Consider the following 27,881-nt stretch of genomic DNA (forward strand, 5'->3'; position numbering starts at 1 on the left):
AGTGGTTTGGGTGTAATGTGTAACGCTTGTAATCCATCTGATATCTTTCTCTATAGTTTTTAGGGTGTGAGGCTATGTCGACAGGTGTTTCCTGATTGAAGGGGTCATATTATCACGCTCCCTTATGCAAAACATGACTGTGATATTATTAAGACAGTAGATCAGATCATCTATGCATGCATTTCTCAGTTTCTCTCTAAAGTGTGTGTCTGTGACTGGAGTTTCAAAGCACACAGAAGAGAAACACCAACACCCATGGGGCTGGTAGGATACTTAATCATATTGTTATATTATCTGGTCATTAATACCTGGTAGGATACTTAATCATATTGTTATATTATCTGGTCATTAATACCTGGTAGGATACTTAATCATATTGTTATATTATCTGGTCATTAATACCTGGTAGGATACTTAATCATATTGTTATATTATCTGGTCATTAATACCTGGTAGGATACTTAATCATATTGTTATATTATCTGGTCATTAATACCTGGTAGGATACTTAATCATATTGTTATATTATCTGATCATTACTACCTGGTAGGATTATACTTAATCATATTGTTATATTATGTGATCATTACTACCTGGTAGGATTATATTGAATCATATTGTTATTATCTGATCATTACTACCTGGTAGGATTATATTTAATCATTGTTATATTATCTGATCATTACTACCTGGTAGGATACTTAATCATATCATATGATTGGACATTATTAGGGGTTCACAGCAAATCTGTGAAACCTATTGTTATTCTTTGATTATTTTTTTCTTCCTTGACATGGTCAAATAACTCAAGCATAGATTGGTAACTTTATTTTGTAATTTGGCACCCAGAAACTAGAAGCCATGAGCAACTTGGTCTAAAATAATGGCACTGATTGGCTGTAGGTGGCGCTGAAACTTTGTATTCAGGTGTCTTTCCTCGTGCTGAATAAATTTGCCTCAATGACTCATAATGTCCGTCAGGATAGATTTTTCCTTTATATTGCAGATATTGGAAAACCTTTAAAAAAAATGTCATGAACCATAAATCCCCAAAACATCAAATTAAGTATGTAGGCCAATTGTACATCTTAACTTAGTTTGAGCAAGGCTAAGGGATTGGTTAAGAGATGTCTGAGTTATTTATCAATCAGGAAATAATTTGTAAATCCACTCCCAAGTTTGGCATTGATATCTTAAAAGGAATAACTGTTAACAATTCACTTTTTGATTATTTAAAGCTAATGCTTAAAATACTCCCCCAAATTATTCTCATGGACTAAAAGTCAGATTCACAGCAAATTTGGTCTTTGGACTCATTACAATTGTCCCTAAAGAGTTTGAGAAAAAAATGTTGATGCATTCAAAGATGGGCACACTATACCAGTAGATGCTAGCAAATACGTTATTATGCAGAAAGTGGCAGTGGCACCATAAAATATTAGATCAATAACTATCGATCAAGTGGACTTTGTCTCATGAAAATGAATGTTAGATGTAAAAGAGCGACTGTTCCTAAAAATCTACTTCTCATTTTAAAAAGGCCTGTTGTGGCATTGATGTGAGTCAACAAACTTTTATTCTAGTGTAAAAATGTACTACAAAGTCTAAATAGGATAATTTTGGTCATGAAGTCTGTCTCGTCCTAAACATAGATTGTAAGCCAATTGCAACAATGTTGGCTGTCAACATTCCAAACCTGTAGAGAAAACAATGGATTATCTTATTTTTTTACTGTTGCTACTACTCATTGCCTACCCCCTACCTCTGAGGAAGCACAGTTCCCGCTCAGCCCAGTCAAAACTGTTCGCTGCTCTGGCACCCCAATGGTGGAACAAGCTCCCTCACGACGCCAGGACAGCGGAGTCAATCACCACCTTCCGGAGACACCTGAAACCCCACCTCTTTAAGGAATACCTAGGATAGGATAAAGTAATCCTTCTACCCCCCCACCCCCCCCTTAAAAGATTTAGATGCACTATTGTAAAGTGGTTGTTCCACTGGATATCATAAGGTGAATGCACCAATTTGTAATGACTTAAATGTAATGTAAATGTAAATTGCTGTAGCCTATCTTATTTAAAGAACTGTATCAACCAAACTGTATCAATCCACAATGGACTAGGTAGAAGATATTCCATGGCCCCGGGTTGATGACAACGCAAATACTGCTAATAACCTACAGAACTTGAGACAACGGCATGCAGCGTGTTGAGTGGCCAATGAGTGGCCAAGCCCTCGTCACACCTATAATATATTTATCAAAACACAGCCCTTTCGTGCCACCTCCAGCTATTGCGCTCATAATGCCCACAGTGAAAATAGCAAAAAAACATATTTCTAACACACCCCCGAACCTATAGCCCTAGCTCCAGCGCTACGATTTACCATTGTGTTAGGTTTGTTAAAATGGAGCCCTACGAATGATTACCTGCTGCATCCAAAGACCAAACTTCACATGCGTCGTCCTTGTGTTACTGAGAGATAAACATGGTAATGCTTTCACTGATTGCACATAAAGGAAGATAGTTACTACAGGATAGTCCTTGCTTTGTTATCCAACTGCTCTCGTGTCCTTTCTGTCATCCTGTGAACCCTGTTCATTGCTGCTTGCAGCTACATTATTGGCTATTGAGCTAGGATTGTTATGTGATGAGACATTATTGTAGTGTTTGTTATCATGATTCATATATATATTAGACTGATTCTATAATGACTTTAGAGGAAAGACCATTACTGTAGCACTAGCAACTAACACTTTATATCAACACAAGAACTGTAGTGGGGGTTTGGTTCTGAGTTTGGGGGGGGTGTGTGTGTGTGTGTGTGTGTGTGTGTGTGTGTGTGTGTGTGTGTGTGTGTGTGTGTGTGTGTGTGTGTGTGTGTGTGTGTGTGTGTGTGTGTGTAACCATGTCTCAGTCCCAGTTTCTCTCGCCTTGTAGGGGAGTTCCCATCCGAAGCCGTTCCCAGGGGACATCCTGGAGTTTCCTCTGAATAAATACTTCTCCCATTTTGGAATTTATTACGGAGAGAGGGATGGAGTGCCCTACGTAGCACATCTTACCTGCAGAGGTCTGTGTCCACACACACACACACACACACACACACACACACACACACACACAGGGCCGTAACCAGGGTTTCGAGTTTTAGTGAGCTACCCCCCTCCCAGCCATTATCTCTTTGGTTGTTGTAGCTTCATTCACCGATATACAAACACAGATTAGCCACTACACATCAACTCAGCACCGGGATGAAAAACTATTAAATACATACAGAGGGATCTGTTATATATTTTGTAAACAAAGGTTAACAAAAAAGTTTGCTTTACAGAACTTTTTTGTTGTTGTTGAAGTTTTACAGCTAATTTCCAGCAATTCTACACATTTTGACATTGGTTGGGGAAAAGTTGTGCGGGTTTTAGAGCTATTTTCCTGCAATTCTACAAATTTTGCCATGACTGCCATTTTCAAAACATATTTTATTAGTCACATGCGCAGGTGTAGACCTTACAGTGAAATTCTGAATACAACAGGTGTAGACCTTTCAGTGAAATGCTTACTTACAAACTCTTAAACAGCAATGCAGTTAAAAAAATCTCTATATATGGATAAGAATAAGAAATAAAAGTAACAAGTAATTAAAGAGCAGTGGTAAAATAACAATAGCCAGACGATATACAGGGGGCTACCGGTACAGAGTCAATGTGCGGAGGCACCGGTTCGTTGAGGTAACATTTACATGTAGGTAAAGTTATTAAAGTGACTATGCATAGATGATAACAATGGAGAGTAGCAGCGGTGTAAAAGAGGCGGGGGGGAGCGATACAAATAGTCTTGGTAGTCATTTGATTAGATGTTCATGAGTCTTATGGCTTCGTAGTAGAAGCTGTTTACAAGACTCTTGGACCTAGACTTGGCACTCCGGTACTGCTTGCCGCGAAGTAGCAGAGAGAACAGTCTATGACTAGGGTGGCTGGAGTATTTGGCAATTTTTAGGGCCTTCCTCTGACACCGTCTGGTATAGAGTTCCTGGATGGCAGGAAGCTTGGCTCCAGTGATGTACTGGGCCGTTTGCACTACCCTCTGTAGTGCCTTGTGGTCGGAGGCAGAGCATTTGCCATGCCAGGCAGTGATGCAACCAGTCAGGATGCTCTTGATGGTGCAGCTGTAGAACCTTTTGAGGATCTGAGGACCCATGCCAAGTCTTTTCAGTCTCCCTATAGTCTGTCTCGTCGTTGTCGGTGATCACGTCTACCACTGTTGTGTCATCGGCAAACTTAATGATGGTGTTGGAGTCGCGCCTGGCCGTGCCGTCATGAGTGAACAGGGCGTACAGGAGAGGCCTGAGCACACACCCCTGAGGGACCCCTGAGGGGCCCCTGTGTTGAGGATCAGCGTGGGGGATGTGTTATTACCTACCCTTACCTCCTGGGGGCGGGCAGTCGGGAAGTCCAGGATCCAGTTGCAGAGGGAGGTGTTTAGTCTCAGGGTCCTTAGCTTATTGATGAGCTTTGAGAGCACACTAGTGTTGAACACTCGGCTGTAGTCAATGAATTGCATTCTCACATAGGTGTTCCTTTTGTCCAGGTGGGAAAGGGCAGTGTGGAGTGCAAGAGATTGCATCATCTGTGGATCTGTTGGGGTGGTATGCAAATTGGAGTGGGTCTAGGGTTTCTGGTATAATGGTGTTGATGTGAGCCATGACCAGCCTTTCAAACGTGAGTGCTACGGGTCGGTAGTTATTTAGGCAGGTTACCTTAGTGTTCTTAGGCACAGGCACAATGATGGTCTGCTTAAAACATGTTGGTATTACAGACTCGGTCAGGGACAGGTTGAAAATGTCAGGGAAGACATTTGCCAGTTGGTCAGCGCATGCTCGGAGTACACATCCTGGTAGTCCGACTGGCCCTGCAGCCTTGTGAATGTTGACCTGTTTAAAGGTCCGGCTGCGGAGAGCGTGATCACACAGCGTGATCACACAGTCTTCGAGAACAGCTGGTGCTCTCGTGCATGTTTCAGTGTTATTTGCCTTGAAGCGAGCATAGAAGTTGTTCAGCTCGTCTGGTAGGCTTGTATCACTGGGCAGCTCTCGGCTGTGCTTCCCTTTGTAGTCTGTAATGGTTTGCAAGCCCTACCACATCCAACGAGTGTCGGAGTCGGTGTAGTACGATTCGATCTTAGTCCTGTATTGACACTTTGCCTGTTTTGATGGTTCGTCTGAGGGCATAGCGGGATTTCTTATAAGCTTCCGGGTTAGAGTCCCTCTCCTTGAAAGAGACAGCTCTAGCCTTTAGCTCAGTGCGGATGTTGCCGGTAATCCATGGCTTCTGGTTGGGGTATGTACGTACGGTCACTGTGGGGATGACGTCATCGATACACTTGATGAAGCCAATGACAGATGTGGTGTACTCCTCAATGCCATCGGAGGAATCCCGGAACATAATCCAGTCTGTGCTAGCAAAACAATCCTGTAGCTTAGCCTCTGCTTCATCTGACCACTTTTTTATTGATCTAGTCACTGGTGCTTCCTGCTTTAATTTTTGCTTGTAAGCAGGAATCAGGAGGATAGAGTTATGGTCAGATTCCCCAAATGGAGGGCGAGAGAGAGCTTTGTACGCGTCTCTGTGTGGAGTAAAGGTGGTCTAAAATAAATCCTCTGGTTGCACATTTAACATGCTGATAGAAATGAGGTGAAACTGTTTTAAGTTTCCCTGCATTAAAGTCCCCGGCCACTAGGAGCGCCCCCTCTGGGTGAGCCTTTTCTTGTTTGCTTATGGCAGAATACAGCTCATTCAATGCTGTCTTAGTGCCAGACTCTGACTGTGGTGATATGTAAACAGCTACGAAAAATACAGGTGAAAACTCTCTAAGTAGATAGTGTAGTCTACAATTTATCATGAGATACATCTGCCTTCCTCTCCAGGCGTCATTTTTGTTAATATATCTGAGTGAGAGTGACTAACAAAATCATTAGGGGGCCCCCCTGAAGATCAGGGGCCTCATTTAGAACCGCTGCGTACATTTGACACAAAATATCTGCATGCGCCATTTCTGAAAACACTATGTACAAAAAGATTGATAAACTTGTCGCACACAGTACATGCGCGTTTTTCCCAATAAAAATCTGACCTGTCCTGAAACTGCACGCGTGAACGAGTATTAAAACTCTGCCTGAAAAATGCCCATTGTGGTGACAATATTACACCCTTATTTGCTGTATACCGTGGAAGTATTGGAATAAGACCAGGGAAGTTACTAAAATAAGGAGCAATGGCAATCTTGATTAAATGTCTGTTGGCAGAATGTTTAAAACTTTTACAAATACATTTGCTTTATTTGCAGTAAAAAAAAAAAAAGTGGTGTTTACCTGTAAACAGATCATTTGATTTCAATCATGTTTTGCATTTACGTTTTCCCAAACCTAAATATGCTGCACTGCCCGCAAATTCTGAAACATTGTCTAGAAGCCTACTGTATGTCAACTCAGTAGGCTTCATTTAGCAATAGCCTACACACTTCAAAGAAAAATATCAACTGTCCATGTTTAACATTGTAATGAATATTACCCTATAAACACTTTCAGATGTATAGAGCAAAATATGTATAGGCTCAATTAAATGAGAGATGTGTCATGGTAATTTGTTCTTCAAGCTCTGTCAGAATTAGACGTTCATTCATGTTTCTCAAATGCCAAATTTAGAAGTTGTTCCAAATGTCACATTTTTTCATGTTTAAGTTTAGGCATTTACTCAGAATTCTTAAGGTTAGGCATTAACTCTGAATGGTTAAGGTTAGGCATTAACTCTGAATGGTTAAGGTACGGGTCAAAACAACTTTATATCACTGGATTCAAACATGCAACCTTTAGATTCAGAGGCAGATGTTTATCGCCCATCCGCCATCTCTGTCCACAACGTTGAAATCTACTTGAAGGTAACAGCGTTCACTGCTGCCCCTAGTGGCCGGTTTCCACGTCATCTTCCGACATCCTCACACATGGATGGGCGTCGAATACTGACTTGTATCATGGGTGACCTGCCTGAATTTGTTGTAGGCTAAAGCTTATTCTGGAATATGAACCGTCATGGCCAGAAAAGGTGGTAAAGAATTGAATTTATTCTGTAATGGTTATGAAAATAGACTATGTATTGTGTATCGTAAATTAAATATTGTTCACCTGAGACATTTCAACATACAGTAAGTTTTTCAGACATAGCCTAAAAAAAACTTAAATGGAAAAGGTGAACCGTCAGTATAAAAGGTATACTTTTATACTGCACTCCGGATCGGAAAGCACAGAGCAAAATACTTGAAGTAGTTGATCTATTTACTACTGTAAAGTGGGTCCAATTAAATGAGAGACGGGACGTCGTAGACCTATGAAACCATCACATTCAGAAAAGGTGAGGAATTTATTCTGCAATGGTTATGAAGATAATATACATAGGAAAATGGTTCTCATGTCAAATTATTTTAAATTCTCACTAACAGCAAATGGCAGCATTCTTGTTAATATCATTTACTGGGGGGTATTAAGCTTTACATCATATCCCCCATTTGCACAACATACTTACTTTCCAGTAATACAATACAATATTTCAACTGCTACCAGATATGCGTACGCATGGATCGCAGGTTTGTGGGGTGGCAAGCACATTCTCACGTCAAGTAATGGTTTATAATTGAGGCCCCTAAATTATCTACACTGCCCACGAATTCATAAACATTGTCTACTCTCGAAGAAAAGACAACTACAGTGGTAACCTGGTAACCGGGTTCAGAATCTGCGGGCAGTGTTTAGGTTCGAGGAAAGTTGACGCAAAACATTGTTGAATTCAAACGATCTGTTTACAGGTCCACAACAATTTGCAATTGTTTTCGTTTTTGTGTTACTATACTTGTGAGGACTTTTTGGGGACCAACAATTGATTCCGTAACTCCAAAGCCTAAATTGGACTTTTTACTATTCTTGTGAGGACTTCAAGTCTAACCACTAGGCTACCTGGGCGGCAGTAACCGAAAGGTTGCTAGATCGAATCCCCAAGCTGACAAGGTAAAAATCTGTCCTTCTGCCCCTGAACAAGGCAGTTAACCCACTGTTCCTAGGCCGTCATTGAAAATAAGAATTTGTTCTTAACTGACTTGCCTAGTTAAATAAAGGTAAAATATATATTATTTTTTCTTTAAAGTAATGACAAGTATAGTAAAACGTGTACACACACACTCGTTTTGCTGTACTGACCACCGACTGTGTGTAGACTCGGAGACGAAGCTGCTGCTATTTGGTCGAGCCCTGAGGTCAGAGGTCAAACTAGACCCAGTGGAGCTAGTGGGACGGAGATACAAGGTAACACACTCACTCAGACGCAAACTATAATAATCCAAATATTTACTGTGTGTGTGTAGGTCGAGGTTATAGCTCCTCTGTGTGAATGTTATAGCTCCTCTGTGTGTGTAGGTCGAGGTTATAGCTCCTCTATGTGAATGTGTGTAGGTGAGGAACTTGCTGGATGAGGTCCATCCTCCCAGGGACTTCTACTCTCTGGTGAAGCCTGCTATAGACGACATGATAGGTAGAGACGTCACCTTCGACATCCTGTTTCATAACTCTGAACACCAGGCCACGCTCTTCAGATACGGACTCAAGAAGTCCACCCAGGTAAGGGGTAGGTGTGGTGAGTGCGTGTGTAAATGTCTGATGTGATTGGTTGTAGATTCCTGTGTGGCTCAGTTGGTAGAGCATGGTGTTTGCAACGCCAGGGTTGTGAGTTCGATTCCCACGGGGGACCAGTACAAAAAATGTATGAAATGTATGCATTCACTACTGTAAGTCGCTCTGGAATTGAGCGTCTGCTAAATGACTAAAATGTAATGTAATTGTGAAGATCTGTTGTGATTGGTTACAGATTGAAAAGGTCTACGCCCAGATCCTGCCCACCTGGAAGAAGCCGTTTGAGAAGAAGAAGCTGTAACCACGACGACGACCGTGCCTGTGTTCTAGATTGGAGCACTGCCTACAGTTTAATTCCCTCTAGATATCTACTGACGAGGTACAACAAGGAGAATCATAACAGTACATCTCTTAAATGTAACTCCATAGTCAGTGTAGGATTCTGATATAAGATCATGAATATTTCTATTTGAGTTTTTACATTCAGGGTTACATTGAACATTGTATTTTTTTATATATATATATACACACATCAATAAAATACAGTAAAACACTTTCCCATTATTCTGTGTGTCTCAGAGAGAGCGAGAGAGAAGGGAGGGGTGAGGGTTTTACTTCAGTTTAAGGGACGTGGGCACTATTCAATCTGTATTGCCAAAGCGTTACAGAAATGTGAAGGTAATTTGTGAATGTGCTGACATATGCAGTGTTTACCGTGAATGCAGTCTCCACTAACGCGGGAACATTGCCTTCACATTTCAATCACGCTGTACTTCCACGATGCGGATTGAATAGAGCCCTGAATTCAATCTCATATTGTTGTTATGGTGATGTCGGACATGAAACGATAGAGAAAACATGAATCTGCTCTTTGTGCTTGTGTTCTGGGGAATGAAAAGGCGCGGTACATTGAAGGAAAGCATTTACTTAGAAACATAATTTTATCTCCGAAGTGCTTTCTTCTATTGTGTGAATGTGTGTACAGCATTACAGAGGAAAGCTGTTTGATGATACACTCTCCCTCCTCCACTCTCTCCTCTTCCTCCACTCCCTCCTCTTCCTCCACTCTCTCCTCTTCCTCCACTCTCTCCTCTTCCTCCACTCTCTCCTCTTCCTCCACTCTCTCCTCTTCCTCCACTCTCTCTCCTCTCTTGCAGTTCTTGACACAAACCGGTGCGCCTGGCACCTACTACCATACCCCGTTTAAAGGCACTTGAATCTTATGTCTTGTCCATTCACCCTCTGAATGACACACATACACAATCCGTGTCTCAATTGTCTCAAGGCTTAAAAAATCCTTCTTTAACCCTATTCGTAGAGGACTAGTGTTACTATAGAAAGTCAGGTATGTCATTATTACCCCAGCATGTCTGTTTTTCCAGTGGACGATTCAGACGGGACTAGTTTTACCAAACTACCCCTGTAATTATTTTGTTTCCCCCCTAATTGACCGTTATGACGGAAGCCTTGAGGATCTTCTAGGTCGTGAAGATATTTCAAATATCTAGGGATTGCCTAATATTGGGCTAATGGCCTTCAGTTGGGAGAAATGTAAAATAATAATGCATATCAATAAGAAGAATGAACTGTAACCTGCAGACATTTAATTACCAGACGGATTTGGCAATGTATCAGTTCATTGGCAAAATACAAAATATTTAGATGCACTATTGTAAAGTGGTTGTTCCACTGGATATCATAAGGTGAATGCACCAATTTGTAAGTCGCTCTGGATGAGAGCGTCTGCTAAATGACTTAAATGTAATGGCACTAGGATATTTGCTATTTAACAAAACAAATCATTAATCTGTAGGGTACCTGCATAGCACTTTGTTTTAAGCATCAATTTGTTCTCGTGTTCTTACCCAAACTGGGTGCTCCACCTGTTATACTGTATACTATTGTCAGACAGAGCTGGTTGATCCCTAGACATTTAAAATATCTTCACGACCTAGAAGAGCCTCCAGGCTTCCGTCATAACAGTCAAATGTGAATGAGGGGAAAAAGTATTATTACTACAGAGGCAGTTTGGTAAAACTAATCCCGTCTGAATCGTCCACTGGAAAAACAGACATGCTGGGGTAATAATGACATAATCGACATTCAATAGTAACACTAGTCAAGTCAAATCAAATTCAAATCAAATGTATTTATAAAGCCCTTCTTACATCAGCTGATGCCACAAAGTGCTGTACAGAAACCCAGCCTAAAACCCCAAACAGCAAGCAATGCAAGTATAGAATAGGGCCTAATCATGGAAAGAGCAGGTGTCCTTTATATTTTGTACACTCAACATATAGGTGATCGCACTTTCTCATGAAATGTCTCAAAAAGGGACGTTTTGAGACACCATGCTGGAGGTGTCGTGGCTGTTGGTACAGCCTATTTGTGCAGCGTGTGTGTCTTTAGAAGAGAAAAATGTTTCAGGTTTTAAAAAGGGCATCATACAGTTTTAGAAATTATTCTGAATTATCAGATGATTCCAACAGTTCACTACAAAGTGCCGTAAAAGGAATATGTTGTCCTGGTAACTGATCACAGCTTGGGTGTCACGGCAACCCCAGTGCTGTGAGTGTCTTTCAGCCAGGAGATCAGAATAGTGTTCAGCTCAGACGGCCTAAAAAAAACCACACACACACACACAAACACACACGTTATGCTAAATATAGTATGTCAGCCAATATACACAACTCCTTCATCCAGTACACTGTACACAGTTTATACCACAAAAAAAAACACCAACTTCCTTAGACTGCAGAGCAGAGCAGCAGTGACCCTATGACCTTTTACCTCTACCTGACCTGTCTCCCTCAGCAGGGTTTTAGATCAGAGGTCATTCTGGTGACTAACAGGCGCTGACTGCAGAGTTCACACGGTCAGCCTCCCCTCCATTGGTCTGTGCAAGGACAAACACACACACACACACACACACACACTGGGACTCACCTTTCCATCTGGGTCCAGTGTCCACATTCTTCGATGTGTCCTCTTGTTAGGTTGGGGATCTGACACACAGAGATGTCACAGTCACATGTGTCTATTACATGTATACATGTGTGTATAAATGTGTGTGTGTGGTCTCACCATGTTTTCCATTCCCTTGGAGAAGACAGGCAGCAGGACAGGATCTTTACCAGCTGTCACCATGAGAGCTGGCATCAAGAGCTACACAAACACAGGAAACCTCCGGAAATTCGTCAACATATACTGTAACTGTGTTAAGATATCACACACACCCCTACCTTAGCCCTGGGTCGGGAACATAGCCATTTCCAGTTGCTCACAACATTACGGTACCAGTTCAACGGCCCTCTGGAAAAACACAACACTCGGTCACTCTCCTCCTGCTTCTGCCATTGTGTGTGTGTGTGTGTGTGTGTGTGTGTGTGTGTGTGTGTGTACCTGAATCCCTTGTCTTTGAACTGAGTGATGTAGAACTGAAGAGCAGTCTCACTGAGGATAGAACTCCTGGGTATCTCGTCTGGTAGTCCTACGAACAGACCACCTACACACACACACACACACACACACACACACACACACACACACACACTGTGTAGTCTGCAGTGTGAAGATTGATTGATTGACAGCAATGTACTATGTTGCACAAGTTTTACAGCACAGTATTGTCCATCCAGTCAGTTGGTTAGTTGAATACCATAGGTCAACCCTTCAGCCCCAAGCCTCCAATCATAACGTTGGTTTGACTTCCAGACTCACCTCTGGCACAAACTCCAGCAGTGTTGATCTCAGGAACATTATCCTGGAGAACAACACAACAGAGATCATTCACAAGAGAGAGTGTGTGTGTGTGTGTGTGTGTGTGTGTGTGTGTGTGTGTGTGTGTGTGTCTGCGTGTGTGTGTACACGTGTGTGTGTGTGTGTGTGTGTCACCTTATCTCCACTGCCATGGAAGAAGATCTTGAAGGTCCGTGCCAGGTCTTTCTCCATCTCAGTCTCAGCTACACCCTGTAGATGAGTTACATAAGGAAAGGTCTCTGTTACACCCTGTAGAGGAGTTACATAAGGAAAGGTCTCTGTTACACCCTGTAGAGGAGTTACATAAGGAAAGGTCTCTGTTACAGTACACCCTGTAGAGGAGTTACATAAGGAAAGGTCTCTGTTACACCCTGTAGAGGAGTTACATAAGGAAAGGTCTCTGTTACACCCTGTAGAGGAGTTACATAAGGAAAGGTCTCTGTTACAGTACACCCTGTAGAGGAGTTACATAAGGAAAGGTCTCTGTTACACCCTGTAGAGGAGTTACATAAGGAAAGGTCTCTGTTACACCCTGTAGAGGAGTTACATAAGGAAAGGTCTCTGTTACACCCTGTAGAGGAGTTACATAAGGAAAGGTCTCTGTTACACCCTGTAGAGGAGTTACATAAGGAAAGGTCTCTGTTACAGTACACCCTGTAGAGGAGTTACATAAGGAAAGGTCTCTGTTACACCCTGTAGAGGAGTTACATAAGGAAAGGTCTCTGTTAAGTACACCCTGTAGAGGAGTTACATAAGGAAAGGTCTCTGTTACACCCTGTAGAGGAGTTACATAAGGAAAGGTCTCTGTAGTACACCCTGTAGAGGAGTTACATAAGGAAAGGTCTCTGTTACACCCTGTAGAGGAGTTACATAAGGAAAGGTCTATGTTACAGTACACCCTGTAGATGAGTTACATAAGGAAAGGTCTCTGTTACACCCTGTAGAGGAGTTACATAAGGAAAGGTCTCTGTTACACCCTGTAGAGGAGTTACATAAGGAAAGGTCTCTGTTACACCCTGTAGAGGAGTTACATAAGGAAAGGTCTCTGTTACAGTACACCCTGTAGAGGAGTTACATAAGGAAAGGTCTCTGTTACAGTACACCCTGTAGAGGAGTTACATAAGGAAAGGTCTCTGTGTACACCCTGTAGAGGAGTTACATAAGGAAAGGTCTCTGTTACACCCTGTAGAGGAGTTACATAAGGAAAGGTCTCTGTTACACCCTGTAGAGGAGTTACATAAGGAAAGGTCTCTGTTACACCCTGTAGAGGAGTTACATAAGGAAAGGTCTCTGTTACACCCTGTAGAGGAGTTACATAAGGAAAGGTCTCTGTTACACCCTGTAGAGGAGTTACATAAGGAAAGGTCTCTGTTACACCCTGTAGAGGAGTTACATAAGGAAAGGTCTCTGTTACACCCTGTAGAGGAGTTACATAAGGAAAGGTCTCTGTTACACCCTGTAGAGGAGTTACATAAGGAAAGGTCTCTGTTACACCCTGTAGAGGAGTTACATAAGGAAAGGTCTCTGTTACACCCTGTAGAGGAGTTACATAAGGAAAGGTCTCTGTTACACCCTGTAGAGGAGTTACATAAGGAAAGGTCTCTGTTACACCCTGTAGAGGAGTTACATAAGGAAAGGTCTCTGTTACACCCTGTAGAGGAGTTCCATAAGGAAAGGTCTCTGTTACACCCTGTAGAGGAGTTACATAAGGAAAGGTCTATGTTACAGTACACCCTGTAGATGAGTTACATAAGGAAAGGTCTCTGTTACACCCTGTAGAGGAGTTACATAAGGAAAGGTCTCTGTTACACCCTGTAGAGGAGTTACATAAGGAAAGGTCTCTGTTACACCCTGTAGAGGAGTTACATAAGGAAAGGTCTCTGTTACAGTACACCCTGTAGAGGAGTTACATAAGGAAAGGTCTCTGTTACAGTACACCCTGTAGAGGAGTTACATAAGGAAAGGTCTCTGTTACACCCTGTAGAGGAGTTACATAAGGAAAGGTCTCTGTTACACCCTGTAGAGTAGTTACATAAGGAAAGGTCTCTGTTACACCCTGTAGAGGAGTTACATAAGGAAAGGTCTCTGTTACACCCTGTAGAGGAGTTACATAAGGAAAGGTCTCTGTTACACCCTGTAGAGGAGTTACATAAGGAAAGGTCTCTGTTACAGTACACCCTGTAGAGGAGTTACATAAGGAAAGGTCTCTGTTACAGTACACCCTGTAGAGGAGTTACATAAGGAAAGGTCTCTGTTACAGTACACCCTGTAGAGGAGTTACATAAGGAAAGGTCTCTGTTACAGTACACCCTGTAGAGGAGTTACGGCCCTGCTATACTATAGCCATCAGGCGTCCGGTATTGCCGCCAGGCGTCCGGTATTGCCGCCAGGTGTCCGATATTGCTGCCAGGCGTCCTGTATTGCCGCCAGGCGTCCGATAGTGCCGCCAGGCGGCCGGTATTGAGGAAATCCTTCCGTTAAAAGCAATGCAAGCTGCTATACTGCCGTGTTGCTACTAGCTAGCAACAAACTCTCGCTAGCTAGCTACATTGACTATGTTCTCTCTCAATGTAAACAAAAGCAACTTGAGTAATTGGAGGATCATTTAGTACTAGCAACAATTAATTGAGGACTTGTGAAAAACTGGAACCAAAGCCCAACCAGCTTTCACAGTCTCACATCAAAAATTAGACGTTTGCCATGTTTCATCCATCCCTTTCCACAACACTCTGGCAAAACTCAAACCGACTTGAAAAGGTAACAGGTAACAACAGCGCTCACTGTCGCCCCCGACATGCTCAGACATGGATGGACGTTGAATACTGACTTCTATACAGGGTGACTTGGCTACCAAAGCTGTTGTACTGACGCATAGTGGATGAATATGGTACAGTACAGTAGGGAGACAATAGAGTAAATTTCCTCTCCCCCTCTGTTCCCCTCCTCCGTTCCACACACACACTTACAGGGTCCTGGAAGTAGAGCTGGTAGTCAAAGATTGGCACAGTCTTCAGGAAGTCCATTGGATCCTTGGAGGGGTCCACAGGAAACAGAGGGGTGTTCAGAGAAGCTACCGCTCTGCACACACACACACACACACACACACACACACACCAGGTATTGGTTTAATTCTTCACTTTACCGTCTCAGGGAGTGTGTGTGTGTGTGTTAAGGTTTCCACATACTTAACGTGTGTAGATCTACCTACACGTGTGTGTGCTCTTGGGTGTAATCAGATTTTTTTGGGGGGGGAGCAACGTATTCCTTTTGTAACATAATAGCCTTGCCGGTCCATGTGTTCCTAAACCCCCCCAATAGCAACATACACAAGGTCGTGACAGCAGAGATTTTCCTGATGTCTTCCCATTTGTGGTAAAAGCAAATACGAATCAGGTCAAAAACATCACCACTGTTAGCTAATTTCAGTGAAAACCAAATGCCTATTGAATAATAGCTACAAGTTTAGGTTTGTTTTACATGACCTTGTTTGGTGCCTGGCTGTTGGCTGTAGGCTATTCCGCTAGCAGCTTGCTAGCTAGCTGGCTAAAAACTGCAAGCAAACTAGCCTTTTAGTTTCCCCACATCTCCCCCATGTGAAATAATCCCATTTATAAATGTAATAATATGCCCTGGTAAATATTTGTATACTTGCCAGTGTAACCTACAACATTATCGCAGTTTAACCTGTTGGGTCTAGGGGGCAGCATTTGCACGTCTGGATAAAAAAAATGTACCCGATTTAATCTGGTTACTAATCCTACCCAGTAACTAGAATATGCATATACTTATTATATATGGATAGAAAACACTCTAAAGTTTCCAAAACTGTTTGAATGGTGTCTGTGAGTATAACAGAACTCATTTGGCAGGCAAAACCCTGAGACATTTTCTGACAGGAAGTGGATACCTGATGTGTTGTATTGACTTTAAACCTCTCCCATTGAAAAACACAGGGGTTTAGGAATATTTTGGCACTTCCTATTGCTTCCACTAGATGTCACCAGCCTTTACAAAGTGTTTTGAGTCTTCTGGAGGGAGATCTGACCGAACAAGAGCCATGGAACGGTGATGTCCCATTAGACACCTGGCGCGCTACTTCATGTTGGGTACCCTCGTTCCAATACGTTATAAAAGGCTATGCATTCGTCCACCTTGAATATTATTCATGTTCTGGTTAAAAAAGGCCCTAATGATTTATGCTATACAACGTTTGACATGTTTGAACGAACGGAAATATATTTTTTCCCCTCGTTCATGACGAGAAGTCCGGCTGGCTTACATCATGTGCTAACGAGACGGAGATTTTTGGACATAAATGATGAGCTTTTTTGAACAAAACTACATTCGTTATGGACCTGTGATACCTGGAAGTGACATCTGATGAAGAGAATCAAAGGTAATGGATTATTTACATAGTATTTTCGATTTTAGATCTCCCCAACATGACGTCTAGTCTGTATCGCAACGCGTATTTTTCTGGGCACAGTGCTCAGATTATTGCAAAGTGTGATTTCCCAGTAAGGTTATTTTTAAATCTGGCAAGTTGATTGCGTTCAAAAGATGTAAATCTATAATTCTTTAAATGACAATATAATATTTTACCAATGTTTTCTAATTTTAATTATTTAATTTGTGACGCTGACTTGACTGCCGGTTATTGGAGGGAAACGATTTCCTCAACATCAATGCCATAGTAAAACGCTGTTTTTGTATATAAATATGAACTTGATAGAACTAAAAATGCATGCATTGTCTAACATAATGTCCTAGGAGTGTCATCTGATGGAGATTGTAAAAGGTTAGTGTATCATTTTAGCTGGTTTTATGGTTTTGGTGACCCTGTCTTTGACTTGACAAAACATTACACACAACTCTTGTAAATGTACTGTCCTAACATACTCTAAATTTATGCTTTCGCCGTAAAACCTTTTTGAAATCGTAAAACGTGGTTAGATTAAGGAGATGTTTATCTTTCAAATGGTGTAACATAGTTGTATTTTTGAAAAATTTGAATTTTGACATTTATTTGGATTCAAATTTGCCGCTCTTGAAATGCACCTGCTGTTGATGGAGTGCACCACAGGTGGCACGCTAGCGTCCCACCTAGCCCCAAGAGGTTTAACATGCTGCTTGAATGTATTCGCCCCACCCCCCCATATTAGCTAAAAAATAGAATGAAATCATTTTTGCTAACAGAGAAAAATCGCATGGCTTGAGGCTGTTTTTAGGTAGTTAATCATTAATACTAAACAGAATACCTTCGTTTAGAAGTTCCATTTTCAACCAAAGCGAGTTTGGTGATAAAATACAAAGCTTCATACTCAACGCTGACCCCGCCCCCACCGCTGCCCCGCCCCAGCCCCCGCGGAAGGAATTGTGCAGTCTGTAACAATATTTGAGAGGAATAAAAAAAAGATCTCTGTAGCAGGACTACGCCCATTTTATGCCGCAAAACGACATTCCCATACTCCGTTTGTGTAAGGTGTGTAGGCCCCTTAATTTACCTGACTCTCTCTGGATGACACCGGGCCATGTTCCAGACCACAACACCACCCCAATCATGACCAACCAGAGTCACCTGGGGAATACCCTGAGAGACAGAGCGAGACAGAGAGAGACAGAGCGAGAGAAAGAGAGAGACAGAGCGAGAGAGAGACAGAGCGAGAGAGAGGGTGTTAAAGGAAGCGTTGAGCTCTTCCTGTTGCATCACACCGCCCATGTGGCGACTAATACTTCACCCTGATAGCTTACCATACAGGGCTGATTATTGGGAGTGGACTCACCATTTTATCCATGAAAGTCACAAGATCCTACAACAGAGATAAGAACATACAGAAAACCATTACAATCATGTCAAGGATAGACAGAGGATGTTTTGTTCGTATGTAAGCGTGTCCTTTACCTGGCAGATTTGTTCCTGTGAGTACTCCTCTATGTCTAGAGAGAGAACGTGTGGGAGAGGAAAGAGGAAGAGAGAGTGTTATTGAAATTGAATAAATCAATCTTGGTCTGTAATAATGATGGTGTTCCTATTGTGTTTGACACTACAGTCCCCCAACAGCAGGGAGATGGAGAAACCAGGCTTTAAACTGTTCAACTAACAGCAGGGAGATGCTGAAACCAGGCTTTAAACGGTTCAACTAACAGCAGGGAGATGGTGAAACCAGGCTTTAAACTGTTCAACTAACAGCAGGGAGACGGAGAAACCAGGCTTTAAACTGTTCAACTAACAGCAGGGAGACGGAGAAACCAGGCTTTAAACTGTTCAACTAACAGCAGGGAGATGGAGAAACCAGGCTTTAAACTGTTCAACTAACAGCAGGGAGACAGAGAAACCAGGCTTTAAACTGTTCAACTAACAGCAGGGAGATGGAGAAACCAGGCTTTAAACTGTTCAACTAACAGCAGGGAGATGGAGAAACCAGGCTTTAAACTGTTCAACTAACAGCAGGGAGACGGAGAAACCAGGCTTTAAACTGTTCAACTAACAGCAGGGAGACAGAGAAACCAGGCTTTAAACTGTTCAACTAACAGCAGGGAGATGGAGAAACCAGGCTTTAAACTGTTCAACTAACAGCAGGGAGATGGAGAAACCAGGCTTTAAACTGTTCAACTGACAGCAGACTAAACTTAAAACTGTAAAACCATGTAACGAGACTGTCAGTAAACCCTGTACGTTTCTACAGTCACATAACTGTACTTCTCTAGCGTGAGAAAGGAAAGATTGAGGGTATAAATAAGGAAGGAAGGTGCCACACACAGCACTTCTCATAAAGATGGGTGTTCAGTCAGGTCACTCCAGACAGGTCACTCTAGACCCTACTCCAGCCAGGTCACTCCAGACCCTACTCCAGTCAGGTCACTCCAGTCAGGTCACTCCAGTCAGGTCACTCCAGACCCTACTCCAGTCAGGTCACTCCAGCCAGGTCACTCCAGTCAGGTCACTCCAGACCCTACTCCAGCCAGGTCACTCCAGTCAGGTCACTCCAGACCCTACTCCAGTCAGGTCACTCCAGACCCTACTCCAGTCAGGTCACTCCAGTCAGGTAACTCCAGACCCTACTCCAGCCAGGTCACTCCAGCCAGGTCACTCCAGACCCTACTCCAGTCAGGTCACTCCAGCCAGGTCACTCCAGACCCTACTCCAGTCAGGTCACTCCAGTCAGGTCACTCCAGACAGGTCACTCCAGTGAGGTCACTCCAGCCAGGTCACTCCAGTCAGGTCACTCCAGACCCTACTCCAGTCAGGTCACTCTAGACCCTACTCCAGTCAGGTCACTCCAGTCAGGTCACTCCAGATCCTACTCCAGTCAGGTCACTCTAGACCCTACTCCAGTCAGGTCACTCCAGTCAGGTCACTCCAGATCCAAGATCCGGGTCGGTGTAAAGCCGCGATCTCCGGCTCCGAAGGTCCCTTGTTCAATCCCAGTGCCAGGCACTCATTATATATTGTTTAGATCCAACCCTATCCCTTACCTTAACCCTTAGGAATTAATGCCCAAATTTAACCGTCATAATTCAATTCACTATATACATATAGACAATGTTGACACACACTCTAACCTGGTGGAGCTGTAGAATCTCCATAGCCCTTCATGTCCAGAGATAAGACTCTAAACCCTGCATCAGCTAGAGCTGGAATCTGAGAGAGCGAGAGAGAGAGAGAGAGAGAGAGAGGTGTGGGAGTGAGAAGTCGCGTGTGTGTGTGTATATGTGTGTGTGTGTATATGTGTGTGTGTGTGTACCTGGTATCTCCATGAGTACCAGCTCTCAGGGAAGCCATGACACAACATGACTGGAGGCCCCGTCCCCATCTCCACATAGTGCAGCTTTACCCTGGGCTAGAGAGAGAGACAGAGAGAGACAGAGACAGAGAGAGAGAGAGCGAGACAGAGAGAGAGAGAGAGAGACAGAGAGACAGAGAGACAGAGAGAGACAGAGAGAAACACAGAGAGACACAGAGAGAGACAGAGAGAGAGACAGAGACAGAGAGACACAGAGACAGAGAGACACAGAGACAGAGAGAGAGACAGAGAGACAGAGAGAGAGAGACAGAGAAAGAGACAGAGAGACAGAGAGAGAGGGGGGGGGTGAGTTCTTCAATAAAGTAATACCATTGTGTAACCATGTATACGCTTTCTGCTACATGCAGCATTGTGTTGTTACCTTGATGGTGATATATCCATGAGAGACCTCCTCTGGGTTGCAAGAGGCTGGGTAGCTTTCCCCTGTTACGACCTGGAAAACACACACACACACACACACACACACACACACACACACACACACACACACACACTCCTCCATAACAAAACCAACATTGAATAATAGGCTACTTGATTGATTCCCAGAGCAACTTTAAATTATAGACCTAAACGGGGATATTATCTATCTGCTAATCAGCCCTCAGAACGGAGTTTCCTGAAATCACCATAACATTTGAAATACAAGACTTAATTTTTTAAAGATTTTTTTTGTCACGAATTGCGCCATGCTCGTCACCCTTATTTACCCTTTCGGATAGTGTCTTGAACGCACGAACAAAACGCCGCTATTTGGATATAACTATGGATTATTTTGAACCAAACCAACATTTGTTATTGAAGTAGAAGTCCTGGGAGTGCATTCTGACGAAGACAGCAAAGGTAATAACATTTTTCTTATAGTAAATCTGACTTTGGTGAGTGCTAAACTTGCTGGGTGTCTAAATAGCTAGCCCTGTGATGCCGGGCTATTTACTGAGAATATTGCAAAATGTGCTTTCACCGAAAAGCTATTTTAAAATCGGACATATCGAGTGCATAGAGGAGTTCTGTATCTATAATTCTTAAAATAATTGTTATGCTTTTTGTGAACGTTTATCGTGAGTAATTTAGTAAATTCACCGGCAGTGTTCGGTGGGAATGCTAGTCACATGCTAGTCACATGCTAATGTAAAAAGCTGGTTTTTGATATAAATATGAACTTGATTGAACATGCATGTATTGTATAACATAATGTCCTAGGGGTGTCATCTGATGAAGATCATCAAAGGTTAGTGCTGCATTTAGCTGTGGTTTGGGTTTATGTGACATTATATGCTAGCACAGTGTGGTTAGATTAACGAGAGTCTTGTCTTTAAAATGGTGTAAAATGTTTGAAAAATTGAAGTTTTTGCATTTTTGAGGAATTTGAATAACGCGCCACGGGATTACACTGGCTGTTGAGTAGGTGGGACGCAAGCGTCCCACCTAGCCCATAGAGGTTAAAAAGGGTTTGGAATCCTGCAGCTGGCTAATGTATCAGGGAAGTCAACAATGACACGTTTACTTTAAATCTGAAAAATAACCATCACATTCTCACAGACATTGTGACGGACAAGAAAAGTTACAACATATCATTGTGTGTGTGTTACCTGTGCTCCAGTGAAGGTCTCTACTTGTTTCAGAGCTTCCGGCAGGTCCTTCACCAGAACAGCTGTCATCCCTACTGCCTCTGCTGCTCCCACCCCCTCCTCATCATCACCCAACCACAGAGCCTGAAATACAGACTGACAGGTCAGCTGTCCACTCACAACACCCGGAACACAGACGAGAGACCAGGGCCGGCTCCAGGCATAAGCGACATAAGCGGTTTCATAGGGCGCCAGGCCACTAGGGGGCCCCTGAAACCCCCCTCCAAAAAAATGAGTTTTTTTTATTTTTTAGAATTGAGAGTTAGAAGTTCGAAATTTTGTTGTGCATCAGCTATTTTTTTTATCTTGTTGTGTCAGTCACTGACAGTAACTCAATTAGCCATGTCAGCTAACATGTTTTAGATTAGCAAGTTAGCCAATTTGCCAAATCTAAACTTGTATTAATCATGGCCAAATACTGACCGGGCACGCAGACAGAGCATGTGCCCTGACCTCCAGGGGGCACCCATTGATTTTGTTAGTCACCCTCACTCAGATATCATTAAAATGGCGTAAGGGTGGCTTTATGTGCTTCTGGGAAACTGGAAATTCATAAGTCCGACATGATTGTGTTCACGTGCTTTTGAAGTCAGAACAATTCTTCAACCAATACGCTGGGCCAATTGTGTACCACCCTATGGGACTACCAATCACAGCCGGATGTGATACAGCCTGGATTCTAACCAGGGACTGTGTTAACACCTCTTGCAATGAGATGCAGTGCCTTAGACCGCTGCGCCACTCGGGAGCCCAAAGCTGGCTACTATTGCTAAGCTGGCTACTATTGCTAAGCTGGCTACTATTGCTAAACTGGCTACTATTGCTAAGCTGGCTACTATTGCTAAACTGGCTACTATTGCTAAGCTGGCTAAAATTGCTAAGCTGGCTACTATTGCTAGCTTGATTAACATTAACGTAAGGTCAAACTAGCTACATTCTCCATATTGATAAAGTTGTAATTGTCAATCTTTTGGTTGAAAAGGTTCAAGGTCAGTGGCGAAACGTCACGAAATTCCGAGTTGTAACAACAATGGGGACTAGGAGCTGCCAATAACTTTAACAGCACGAGAACGCGGCATCGGTCACGAGAATGCGGCATCGGCAAAATGTGTAGAATTGCAGGAAATGTGTTAGTTCTCATACTTCCTTCTCTCATTATAACTATCCCCAATGTCTGACCACACTGTAAATGGCCCTGCCTCCCTGAACCCGCCTCTGACTGGGCTTGAGCCAAGGTCCTCTACCTCGCCAACACAGGTGACCACCCGCTTGACAACGTACAAACACACAGGTGACCACCCGCTTGACAACGTACAAACACACAGGTGACCACCCGCTTGACAATGTACAAACACACAGGTGACCACCCGCTTGACAACGTACAAACACGCAGTTGACCACCCGCTTGACAACGTACAAACACACAGGTGTCTACCCGCTTGACAACGTACAAACACGCAGGTGACCACCCGCTTGACAATGTACAAACACGCAGGTGTCTACCCGCTTGACAACGTACAAACACGCAGGTGACCACCCGCTTGACAACGTACAAACACACAGGTGTCTACCCGCTTGACAACGTACAAACACGCAGGTGACCACCCGCTTGACAACGTACAAACACACAGGTGACCACCCGCTTGACAACGTACAAACACGCAGATGACCACCCGCTTGACAACGTACAAACACACAGGTGTCTACCCGCTTGACAACATACAAACCAGTTGAGCTATAGAAAAGGATTCGAATTCGATAGCACCATTGGCAACATTTCAAGTTAGCTGTGGAGTGAGCTTACAACACATTCTGAACTCTGTTACACAGATAACTTCCTGTTGTTAATGACACAATAGCTGAGAGCAACTCTACACAGGGAGGTCAGATAAGGATTTCTAGTGCCATGTGTAAACGTTGTAAACTGATATGTATAAATGGAGGTTTTAGGAATGTGCATGTAAGGAATGTAACAACTTTTTCCATGAGAGGTGGAAGCTGTGACTCCCAAGGCATTGATATCAGGATATCGTTGCAAATAGGATCAAATGTTATTGATGCCATTTTAATTTGACTCTTAATAAAGTTATCATATGTGCTGAGATCAGCAGAACAGCCTTTACAGACAGACAGGTCACCTCTACCTCTCTGGGAGAACTGCCGTTAGGCCTTAGTGTGTCTGTGTGTGTATGGACGCAGTGTGTGTGTGCGCTGTAGTGTGTGTGTGTGTGTGTGTGTGTGTGTATACCTGTTTCGGAGGCACTCCCAGCTGTGTGAGAGCGGAGGTGAACAGGTCGGTCTCTGGGACCCTGAGGCCTGTACGACAGGACTGTAGTACCACATCAAAATGGCCGCCCAGCAGAGAGAGGAGCCGGCCAGAGCTATCTCCACTCCCACTGTCATCCACCCACTGGTTGGCCAACACACCTGTCAATAACCCTGACAGACATCACAAGGAAGCGGGACTTGGCATGTGACCTTAGACTGTACAATGTGAACTCTGTGTCAGGTGTGTGTGTGTGTGTGTGTGTTACCTTGTCTGCGGAGCGTAGCTACGGTCTGCAGAATGTGTTTGTTGACAGTGGTTGAGTCTCTGAGTTCCTCCAACAGGCTCTTAACAGAGAAGCCAGCAGGAAGACTGACCTTCTGATCTGATGCTGCACTCATACACTCTGCATCAAGCTCTGGGATCATCTACACACACACACACACACACACACACACACACAAACACACAATGACTTGTTGTCACATGTCATGTAAGGTGATGCAAGAATTTCCATGGAAGGCCCATTTCTATAGAAGGAACACATTTCAATAGAAGGAACACATTTCAAAGGAAGGAACTCATTTCAATAGAAGACCCATTTCCATGGATTATAATATACATAGACTAAACTATTTCTGCTGTGTCATGTTTGTACCAGTTCTAGGGTCATTGAGGAGCCAATGTTGAAGGTGCAGGTAGCCTGGTGGTTAGAGTGTTGGACCAATAACCAAAAGGTTGCTAGGTCAAATCCCAGAGCTGACAAGGTAAAAATCTGTTGTTCTTCCCCTGAACAAGGCAGTTAACCCACTGTTCCTAGGACGTCATGGTAAATAAGAATTTGTTCTTAACTGACTTGCCTAGTTAAATAAAATCAAGCTCTTGAACTTTTAGAGTTACCAGCTTGGCAACGGAGTTCTGACCATGTTGGTAGTTTGAATGTGACGTTATTTGTCTGTGTAGGCTGCCTGTGTAAAAGGCAATTTATGCTTGATCTGTAAATGTGGTTGGATACGTCGTATGTATGGTGTGATGCAATTATGGAACCTCCAGAGTCATGCAGAGGCCAAACTGAGCTCCATACCGCATCACTGTGCGCCTCAACTTTTATAACAATGTGGAGGGCTCCTTATAGCTCTGCATTGACATGATTGGTTGATGGTAGGTGAGGGCGGGAAGTCCTGTATCAACACAAACTTACTTCCTAGACAATGTCCTTGGCAACAGCTCTGCGCTGCTCTGCGAAGTGCAGGAAGTACGGATGCCCTGACTTAATGCAGAGGCCGTATCACCGTAAATGCTGCACGGCCCCAATGCAGATGGTCGGATTGACCATGCAGCGCCTTCAACTCACCTGAGAGAGTGTGAGTTTGCCCCTCTCTGCGCGTTCCATGGCGCTGTGCTTGTCAGTCACCACCTTCTTCAGAAAACCACTAAAACAGAACATAATCATTCATTTAACCATTCATTTACACACCACACATATTGCATGCACCACACTACTGTATTGCGGCTTTGACTTATCAGTTGTTAAGTTTAATATTACATTTAACAATCAACGTATACAACATCTCATACCACACACACACACAATCTGTCTGTCTGGGAGTTTAGAGCCATTCCAGATGGATTTCACGCACAATCTGTCTGTCTGTCTGGGAGTTTAGAGCCATTCCAGATGGATTTCACACACAATCTGTCTGTCTGTCTGGGAGTTTAGAGCCATTCCAGATGGATTTCACGCACAATCTGTCTGTCTGTCTGGGAGTTTAGAGCCATTCCAGATGGATTTCACGCACAATCTGTCTGTCTGTCTGGGAGTTTAGAGCCATTCCAGATGGATTTCACGCACAATCTGTCTGTCTGGGAGTTTAGAGCCATTCCAGATGGATTTCACGCACAATCTGTCTGTCTGTCTGGGAGTTTAGAGCCATTCCAGATGGATTTCACGCACAATCTGTCTGTCTGTCTGGGAGTTTAGAGCCATTCCAGATGGATTTCACGCACAATCTGTCTGTCTGTCTGGGAGTTTAGAGCCATTCCAGATGGATTTCTTAAAAAAAAAATGCTCCATATTCCCTTCCATTCAGTCCAAGTAATAGGAGGCTACTGGGGACATAGGGTAGTAGGGGGTAACTGCCCCCTCCCCCTGTAATTCACATAAAGACCACAACGACGCCAGGACAGCGGAGTCAATCACCACCTTCCGTAGACACCTGAAACCCCACCTCTTTAAGGAATACCTGGGATAGGATATAGTAATCCTTCTACCCCCCCCCCCCCGAAAAAAAGATATAGATCAACTATTGTAAAGTGGTTGTTCCACTGGATATCATAAGGTGAATGCACCAATTTGTAAGTCGCTCTGGATAAGAGCGTCTGCTAAATGACGTAAATGTAAACGTAAAGATGTCACCAAGTTATTTTCCCAACACTTTCCCTGGCTGTCACTGTTCTTGCTGAACAAAAGAGTTCCTCTGTGTTATCACAACTTTTGGAGATATTTCAACAAAACGATTTTGTGGGTAAGTTGATCTAATTTTTGAATTTTTTTTTAAAGTTGTAGATATATTCTAACAATGAAGTTAGATCTATATATACAGCTCTGCGAAAAAAATTAAGAGAGCACTGCAAAATTATCAGTTTCTGTTTTTACTATTTATAGGTATGTGTTTGGGTAAAATGAACATTTTTGTTTTATTCTTTATAAACTACTGACAACATTTCTCCCAAATTCCAAATAAAAAATGTGTCATTTAGAGCATTTATTTGCAGAAAATGACAACTGGTCAAAATAACAAAAATATGCAGTGTTGTCAGACCTCAAATAATGCAAAGAAAATAAGTTCCTTTTTATTTTTAAACACTACTAATGTTTTAACTTAGGAAGAGATCAGAAATCTGGTGGAATAACCCTGATTTTCAATCACAGTGTTCATGCGTCTTGGCATGCTCTCCACCAGTCTTTCACATTGATGTTGGGTGACTTTATGCCACTCCTGGCTTTGTTTGATGGCTTATGACCATCCATCTTCCTCTTGATCACATTCCAGAGGTTTTCAATGGGGTTCAGGTCTGGAGATTGGGCTGGCCATGACAGGGTCTTGATCTGGTGGTCCTCCATCCACACCTTGATTGACCTGGCTGTGGGGCATGGAGCGTTGTCCTGCTGGAATAAACCAATCCTCAGAGTCGGGGAACATTGTCAGAGCAGAAGGAAGCAAGTTTTCTTCCAGGACAACCTTGTACGTGGCTTGATTCATGAGTCCTTCACAAAGACAAATCTGCCTGATTCCAGCCTTGCTGAAGCACCTACTAGTGTTTTAACTTAGGAAGAGATCAGAAATCAATATCTGGTGGAATAACCCTGTCTCGCACCCTAAAATCCATTTTATCAGTTTAATTTAGAAATTCTAAATAAAAGATCACCACCAATCCTCCACCAAATTTCACAGTGGGTGTGAGACACTGTGGTTTGTAGTCCTCTCCAGGTCTCTCACCCACTGTGGTTTGTAGTCATATCCAGGTCTCTCACACACTGTGGTTTGTAGTCCTCTCCAGGTCTCTCACCCAATGTGGTTTGTAGTCCTCTCCAGGTCTCTCACCCACTGTGGTTTGTAGTCCTCTCCAGGTCTCTCACCCACTGTGACATTTGGTGGAGGATCAGTGATGATCTTTTATTTAGAATTTCTAAATAAAACCGATACAATTGATTTTAACAGTTAACCTGTTTAGGATAGCGGGCAGTATTTT

General features: G+C 43.1%; 2 protein-coding genes and 1 long non-coding RNA gene across 6 annotated transcripts in view; 1 reads left to right on the forward strand and 2 right to left on the reverse strand.

The window, feature by feature from the left end:
• Window positions 1-9,226, forward strand: LOC106611413 (phospholipase A and acyltransferase 1-like). 2 transcript variants are annotated; one of them, XM_045723700.1, is made up of 5 exons: window positions 1-264; window positions 2,940-3,069; window positions 8,258-8,346; window positions 8,494-8,658; window positions 8,885-9,226. In XM_045723700.1, exons 1-5 carry the CDS (start codon window positions 256-258, stop codon window positions 8,969-8,971), a joined length of 480 nt encoding a protein of 159 aa, XP_045579656.1. In that variant the 5' UTR covers window positions 1-255; the 3' UTR covers window positions 8,972-9,226. The 2 variants fall into 2 exon arrangements, with proteins under 2 accessions (XP_045579656.1, XP_045579657.1); XM_045723701.1 differs by having other exon boundaries at window positions 108-264; window positions 8,906-9,226.
• The window catches only part of LOC106611412 (bifunctional epoxide hydrolase 2), a 21,660-nt gene continuing 1,153 nt past the window's right edge, over window positions 7,375-27,881 (reverse strand). The window contains exons 2-20 of one of the 3 annotated variants that reach the window (XM_045723699.1): window positions 27,699-27,818; window positions 25,483-25,561; window positions 24,397-24,556; window positions 24,111-24,301; window positions 21,824-21,946; window positions 20,596-20,667; window positions 20,175-20,270; window positions 19,993-20,071; window positions 18,332-18,366; window positions 18,213-18,239; window positions 17,934-18,019; window positions 15,396-15,507; window positions 12,565-12,639; window positions 12,391-12,433; window positions 12,073-12,175; window positions 11,913-11,982; window positions 11,755-11,835; window positions 11,617-11,675; window positions 7,375-11,287 (exon numbers count right to left, since the gene is read on the reverse strand). In XM_045723699.1, the coding sequence (XP_045579655.1) occupies window positions 11,206-11,287; window positions 11,617-11,675; window positions 11,755-11,835; window positions 11,913-11,982; window positions 12,073-12,175; window positions 12,391-12,433; window positions 12,565-12,639; window positions 15,396-15,507; window positions 17,934-18,019; window positions 18,213-18,239; window positions 18,332-18,366; window positions 19,993-20,071; window positions 20,175-20,270; window positions 20,596-20,667; window positions 21,824-21,946; window positions 24,111-24,301; window positions 24,397-24,556; window positions 25,483-25,521 (1,533 nt within the window). In that variant the 5' untranslated portion in view covers window positions 25,522-25,561; window positions 27,699-27,818 and the 3' untranslated portion in view covers window positions 7,375-11,205. The remainder of the gene's footprint in view (window positions 11,288-11,616; window positions 11,676-11,754; window positions 11,836-11,912; window positions 11,983-12,072; window positions 12,176-12,390; window positions 12,434-12,564; window positions 12,640-15,395; window positions 15,508-17,933; window positions 18,020-18,212; window positions 18,240-18,331; window positions 18,367-19,992; window positions 20,072-20,174; window positions 20,271-20,595; window positions 20,668-21,823; window positions 21,947-24,110; window positions 24,302-24,396; window positions 24,557-25,482; window positions 25,562-27,698; window positions 27,819-27,881) is intronic. The other 2 variants (XM_045723698.1, XM_014211598.2) reach the window with 2 other exon arrangements.
• On the reverse strand, window positions 15,935-17,757 carry LOC123744627 (uncharacterized). Its single transcript, XR_006771002.1, has 2 exons — window positions 17,553-17,757; window positions 15,935-16,113 (listed from the first exon to the last, which is right to left on the reverse strand). It is a non-coding gene; the product is annotated as an uncharacterized lncRNA (long non-coding RNA).

The sequence above is a fragment of the Salmo salar genome, chromosome ssa09 (assembly GCF_905237065.1).
Source record: "Salmo salar chromosome ssa09, Ssal_v3.1, whole genome shotgun sequence".
Taxonomy (NCBI): domain Eukaryota; kingdom Metazoa; phylum Chordata; class Actinopteri; order Salmoniformes; family Salmonidae; genus Salmo; species Salmo salar.